Consider the following 7,500-nt stretch of genomic DNA (forward strand, 5'->3'; position numbering starts at 1 on the left):
CTCTCTCTCTCCCCCCCACCCTCTCTCTCCCCCCCACCCCCTCTCTCTCCCCCCCCCCCTCTCTCCCCCCCACCCTCTCTCCCCTCCCCTCTCTCTAGTAGTTGGACTCAGAGCAGTGTGTATAATGACTGGTGCTCCCCCTGCCCAGAGTTCCTCCACTAATACAATTTAACGCCCAATGAGCATCCTGCTGCAGACTGAGGAGATGGAGATACAGAGAGACAGAGTCACACACACACACAGACACACACACACACACACACACACACACACACACACACACACACACACATACACACACACACACACAGACACACACACACACAGACACACACAGACACAGACACACAGAGACACACAGACACACACAGACAGAGACACACAGACACACACAGACACAGAGACACACAGACACAAAGACACACACACAGACACACAGGCACACAGAGACACACAGATACACAGAGACACACAGACACACAGACACACAGAGACACAGTCGTCCATAGATACAGCCCCCATAGATACAGTCCTCCATAGATACAGTCTCCATAGATACAGCCTCCATAGATACAGTCCTGCATAGATACAGTCCTCCATAGATACAGCCTCCATAGATACAGTCTCCATAGATACAGCCTCCATAGATACAGTCCTGCATAGATACAGTCCTCCATAGATACAGGCTCCATAGATACAGCCTCCATAGATACAGTCCTCCATAGATACAGTCTCCATAGATACAGTTTCCATAGATACAGCCTCCATAGATACAGTCCTCCATAGATACAGTCCTCCATAGATACAGTCTCCATAGATACAGTCCTCCATAGATACAGTCCTCCATAGATACAGTCCTCCAGACACAGAATGCAGTTCCCTGTCCTCCTGGCCTCCTCCCTGCAGTGTTCTAGAACTGTCCTCCTGACCTCCAGGCTGCAGTGTTCTAGAACTGTCCTCCAGGCTGCAGTGTTCTAGAACTCTCCTCCTGGCTGCAGTGTTCTAGAACTCTGTGTTGGTGTCAGGAGTGAGGAGGTGGAGGGGATCACATACATGGCTGGTCACAGACACTGATCGCTGGTCTGAACATGAGATCAATGAAGAGAAGGCGCACACACACACACACACACACACACACTCATCTCTGACACTAGTTACTATTTTCCAGTTTATGAAGCCTAGTGATGTGTGCATGCGTGTGTGCGTGCGTGCGTGCGTGCATGTGTGTGACTCCCCTAACCTGTTCTCCTCTCTCTCCAGGAGCCTATGGCGTGGTCCTGAAGTGCAGGCACAAGGTAAGACAACCATGTGATAGAGATGCTTCTGGAAGTGTTCTTATCGTAATGAGGCGTGACAAATGTCCTACATATCATGGCCTCCTCATCATCCCCAGCTTCCCATTGGCTCATTCAACCCTTCCTCTCCCACTGCAGCGCTTCCCAAGGTCTTTGCTGCTGGGAGACGTCCTTAGTAAACACCTGGTGAGGTCAGGGGCGAGCAGCTGTGAATGTGGGTTAGGGTTAGCCTAACCCTAACCCTAACCCTTCCTTAGTAAACACCTGGTGAGGTCAGGGGCGAGCAGCTGTGAATGTGGGTTAGGGTTAGCCTAACCCTAACCCTAACCCTAACCCTAACCCTAACCCTTCCTTAGTAAACACCTGGTGAGGTCAGGGGCGAGCAGCTGTGAATGTGGGACATAATGAGGGTTCAGCTGAATGTAGGATCTGCTGTAGTGATTGATTTAAAACCTGAGGACAAATCTCTGAGGACACAGGGGTAAACTGTAGAATACAGAGAGGAGAGGCTTTCTACACACATGCACACACACACAAACAGGAGTAACTGGCAGAGTAACACTATGTTGATGAAATGACTTAATCTCAGACGTGTTTCCTGAAAACAAAGAGATTACCGCCACCTGAAATCTATTAACAGTTTTTAAACGAGAAGCAACCAACATTTTGGGAGATCTATCTGTTGTACATCTACGGTGTTGAGTCCTACTGTGTTACGTTGATGGAATGTGAGGTATCAGACGTCTCCTGTAGGTCGTGGTTGTCTCTGAACTGAAACGAGACATACACTCTTAGGAAAAAGGTTCTAAAAAGGATTCTTCGGTTGTCCCTGTGGAAGAACCCTTTAGAACTATTTTGGGTTCCATATAGAACCCTTTAGAACTCTTTTGGGTTCCATGTACAACCGTCTCCACAGAGGGTTGTACATGGGACCCCAAAGGGTTCTTCAAATGTTTCTCCCACAGGGACGGTCAAAGTACTCTGTTTGGTTCTAGGTAGAACCATTTACTCCAAGTGTACAAAGTCACGGGTGGCGGCTGCATTAGGTGCCTACTCTGGTACAGCTCCGTGTATACAACCAGGGGAGGCTGGTGGAGGTAGAAATCAGAGGACGGGCTCATTGTAACGCATGGAACGGAACAAGGAACGGTATCAAACACACACACGTTTGATAGTAGCAGTGTAACGTCCTGGGTCGCCTGCCAGGCCTCCTTTCAAATGTCTGACAGCCTCCATCTCCCCACTAATGATCCCACCAGGCCTCGCCTCTGAGGTCAGGTCCAGCACTAATGCAGATTACACTTTGTTTTAGTAATTGCTGTTATGCAAATGTGCCCAGAGAGATACTCAGAAATCCTTGTTCTGGGAAATCCTGTCCTAGTCAAAGACTTACTGGGAAAGAGTAAAAGGGGGAGGGCGGGGGGTATGCTTGATGAATATTTCATGCTGTGCTCTGTAATATGCCCAGTGCCATGGCCGTACAGTAGCCATTAGGGCTGCTTTTTAGAGACATTACACATCAGAACGTGACTCTCATGTATTTTAGGATCCTGGTCCATTCCTGTGTCTGTGTGTCTACCACTGCTGCTGCATGCGTTGTTGTGCTGTCCCTGGCTCAGCTATTTCTAGCTTGTTTACATGTGTTAGCCACAGCTAGCCACAGCTGTTAGCGCTTCCACACCACTAAACCCCAGACACGTGGCCCGTGGCCTTCAGAGGGTCGCTACCCGGGGCCAGAATGCCTTGTTGTTGTGTGGAAGCTGGGAGTGCGCTTGTAGCCTTAGGTTAGCGTAGCTAGCTACAGTAGCGTTGGGGACTACAGTACCCATAAGGCTGTGTTGTGTAACTTCCAGGTTGCCTTAGTAAACATGTCTTACAGCTAAGTCCACAGCATCCTCATCTTATTATGCAGCTACTAGGCTAGGCTAACAGGAGGTAGTTATATAGTTATATATGGTTATAGGCTTAGCCTAGCGTAGCTAGCTACTATTTAAGCTATTGTAATCAAACATCAATATCATGTTGCTCTGTTACTGTGGTAATAGTAGATATAGACCACTTACTTGATGTAGTATTGATTATGTGTGTGTGTGTGTGTGTGTGTGTATGTGTGTGTGTGTGTGTGTGTGTGTGTGTGTGTGTGTGTGTGTGTGTGTGTGTGTGTGTGTGTGTGTGTGTGTGTGTGGTGTGTGTGCGTGTGTGTGTGCGTGTGTGTGTGTGTGTGTGTCATCTCTGTCGTATTGATTAGGCTAGAGTGGTTCTTATGTAATGCTCACGACATCCACAACCACTGTTGCAATGAGTCACAAATACAGTGAAAGAATCTTTATCAAAGCTTCACAACGCCTTTGAATGTCTCACACACGCCGGCCGGCCACAATGCTTCAGCAACAGGTTGAGTCGTGGTAAACAACATTGAACACAAGCAGCAGAATCTGACTGGGACTCGTATTTACAAAACATGTATTCACTCACTCAGGGGAGGCTGGTGGAGGTAGAAATCAGAGGACGGGCTCATTGTCATGGATGGAACGAAATGAGGAATAGTAGCAGGGGAGGCCGGTGGAGGTACAAATCGGAGGACAGGCTCATATCAAACATGCGTGTTTGATAGCTTTCCCCATTCCGTTCCATGCAGTACAATGATGAGCCCATCCTCTGGTTTCTACAATGAGTGGCGTTGGACAAAAGCCTCCTAAAGAACAGTGAGCGTGGATTATTATGGTCTGTTTCAGCCGTTGTTTTCTCCCTGCCAGGGAAGTAGTTGGCAGTGCTGTTGGGAGACCAGTTTCCCAGAGTGATGCTCCCACTCAAAGCCATCTTGTTTCTGTTAATAAAGCTGTCAGTGCTTGAATATAGGTCAGGAGTTCTGGAATTCTCCCCCTCGCTATGGAATGGGATAACAGGCTCTTTCGTCGTTAACTGATTGAACCTCTGGTGTTGTCACTGAAGCTGCTTGTGAACAGATCGGAGCTGAACTATTATCTGATGGTGGCTGTGTCTTTGACGTGGACCTCTGTGGGCTGGGGTGTGTACAGGATGGATGGATGGATGGATGATGGGGGGGGGGGGGGGTGTATGTGTGTGTGTGTGTGTGTGTGTGTGTGTGTGTGTGTGTGTGTGTGTGTGTGTGTGTGTGTGTGTGTGTGTGTGTGTGTGTGTGTGTGTGTGTGTGTGGACCAACTCCTTGACCAGAGTTGACTTCCCCTCTGTGTTTGAGCCTGTGGGGAGAGGAGGTGTGAGTGCTGGGTGGGATTAATATAAGCACTCTGAATGGCAGTCACTGATGTCACTGATGTCACTGATGTCACTGGGGTCTACGCTGCAATGAGCCCTGACAGAACAAATCCAATGTGCTCTCATCCACACACACACACACACACACACACACACACACACACACACACACACACACACACACACACACACACACACAGGTACAGCACACACAAGCACACGCACACACACACACACACACACACACACACACCCCTGGCTGCCTGTCCATCCGTGAAGGCAGGTCTAGACACACCTCCCACCTGAGGTCCTCCCCAGGGAGGCAGTAGTCTGCTGGGGAACAGAGGAGGAAGACAGAAACACACAAGAAATATCATGATGGTAGATCTGTGTTTCACAGGACCGATGGTAGATCTGTGTTTCACAGGACTGATAGTAGATCTGTGTTCTCAGGACTGATGGTAGATCTGTGTTTCTCAGGACCAATGGTAGATCTGTGTTTCACAGGACCTGGTTTCTCAGGACCAATGGTAGATCTGTGTTTCACAGGACTGATAGTAGATCTGTGTTTCACAGGACTGATAGTAGATCTGTGTTTCACAGGACTGATGGTAGATCTGTGTTTCACAGGACTGATAGTAGATCTGTGTTTCACAGGACTGATAGTAGATCTGTGTTTCACAGGACTGATGGTAGATCTGTGTTTCACAGGACTGATGGTAGATCTGTGTTTCACAGGACTGATAGTAGATCTGTGTTCTCAGGACTGATGGTAGATCTGTGTTTTCAGGACTGATAGTAGATCTGTGTTCTCAGGACTGATAGTAGATCTGTGTTCTCAGGACTGATAGTAGATCTGTGTTTTCACTACAGGATACTTTACTATACATGTACAACACAAGCTCCAGATGCAGTGAATCAATATAATCAATATAATCAATATAATCAATATCACTGGCTGATGAAAATATATATTATATTAAATGAAGATAGTTGTATTGTTTGGTGGTTTGTGTCATTGCATAAGTGGAACATGGACTTAGGATCTCCATTGCCGAGCAATTACTACTAATCACTTAATGACTATGTAACAACGTGTTTATATAATGTTATTACCAGAGTAATAACATTGTTACTACACGCTAACAGGGGATGTGTTATAAAGGGTTATCTGGCGTGTGCTTGGCTGACCCTGTGCCTGTTGCCAGAGGAAGCATGTTGTGTCATTAAAGTTGGAGTGGATTTGAAGCCGTTCTTGGAGGCCGTTCTTGGAGGCCGTTCTTGGAGGCCGTTCTTGGAGGCCGTTCTTGGAGGCCGTTCTTGGAGGCCGTCTCTGTGGTGATTCCCTGAACAGAGTTAATATTTCAGAGGCTTGCACCAGCGTCCTGTTTGTGCCACTTACAGCAGGTCTCTGGGAGTTCCAGACTTGGTTAGAGGTTTATTATTATGATTATTATGATTATTATGATTATTATGATTATTATGATTATGATTATTATTATTAATATTAATATTAATATTAATATTAATATTATTGTATTTGTTTATTAGAGGTATGGTCATGGTCTTGACTGGAGCCTTCGGGGCTAGGGGCTAGGGGGCTAGGGGTTAGGTGGCTAGGGGTTAGGGGGTTAGGGGGCTAGGGGTTAGGGGCTAGGGGTTAGGTGGCTAGGGGTTAGGGGGCTAGGGGCTAGGGGGTTAGGGGCTAGGGGTTAGGTGGCTAGGGGTTAGGGGGCTAGGGGTTAGGGGGGAGAGGGGCTAGGGGTTAGGGGGCTAGGGGGTTAGGGGGCTAGGGGTTAGGGGGTTAGGGGGGAGAGGGGCTAGGGGTTAGGGGGCTAGGGGTTAGGGGCTAGGGGGTTAGGGGGCTAGGGGGCTAGGGGACTAGGGGCTAGGGGTTAGGGGATAGGGGGCTAGGGGTTAGGGGGAGAGGGGATAGGGGTTAGGGGGTTAGGGGACTAGGGGTTAGGGGGCTAGGGGTTAGGGGGGAGAGGGGCTAGGGGTTAGGGGATAGAGGTTGTGTCTGAACAGCGCCTTCGTCAGAGGGACAGAGCACTGAGTTGCAGACAGGCAGGCAGACAGGCAGGCAGACAGGCAGACAGGCAGGCAGACAGGCAGGCAGGCAGGCAGGCAGGCAGGCAGGCAGGCAGGCAGGCAGGCAGACACAGACAGACAGACAGACAGACAGCTGTCTCTCAGCTGAAGGCAGAATGCTATAGTTCGGTACAAGAGGTTCTGAAGCCTCCACTGTCTCCTCCGTGAATAGATCTACTGTGATCTCATCATGCAAATAACCATGACAGCCACTGGTGGTGTTGAGTTGTTCTGTTGACACACTTGTTAGCATGGCTGCAACGGAACGGGCAGTTATAGATATGGTTCTATTAGTTATAGTTATAGTTATAGTTATAGTTATAGATGGTTCTATTAGTTATAGTTATAGTTATAGTTATAGTTATAGATGGTTCTATTGGTTATAGTTATAGTTATAGTTATAGATGGTTCTATTGGTTATAGTTATAGATGGTTCTATTGGTTATAGTTATAGTTATAGTTATAGAGATGGTTCTACAGTATATGATTATATTCCTAGATATGGTCCTGCTTAGCGACTTCCATTCACGGTTCCTGTTGTCATAACTCCCATAGGGAACTCCTTCTGTGTGCTGTTGTCAGTCATGTACCTGCAGGAGCACAGAAATAAAAACCTTTTAGCCTCAGTGGAAGAGTGCAGTTATTTTTACCCCCTCTCAGCCAAAACCAGGGCAGCAGAGAGCAGGGTGGGAGAGAGGGAGGGAGGGAGGGAGGGAGGAAGCAGAGGACAGGAGAGAGAAGGGATGGAGGGAGGGAGGGAACAGAAGGGAAGTGAAGAGAGGAGAAGGCAGGGGTGGTGAGCAGCTCGTGATGTTAATGAAATGGGTCACCTTGTGAGAAGCCATCAGATAAAAGTGTAGAGAACACCACAGCAATG

At 48.0% G+C, this 7,500-nt stretch overlaps 1 protein-coding gene across 1 annotated transcript in view; it reads left to right on the plus strand.

Annotated features, from left to right (window-relative positions):
* cdkl5 (cyclin dependent kinase like 5) overlaps nucleotides 1–7,500 on the plus strand; it is a 24,559-nt gene that overhangs the window by 1,135 nt on the left and 15,924 nt on the right. The window contains exon 2 of the mRNA XM_083690798.1: nucleotides 1,261–1,295. Within this exon, the coding sequence (XP_083546924.1) occupies nucleotides 1,261–1,295 (35 nt within the window). The remainder of the gene's footprint in view (nucleotides 1–1,260; nucleotides 1,296–7,500) is intronic.

Source organism: Argentina silus, assembly GCF_951799395.1.
Source record: "Argentina silus genome assembly, chromosome: 19".
In the NCBI taxonomy this organism is placed as follows: Eukaryota; Metazoa; Chordata; class Actinopteri; order Argentiniformes; family Argentinidae; genus Argentina; species Argentina silus.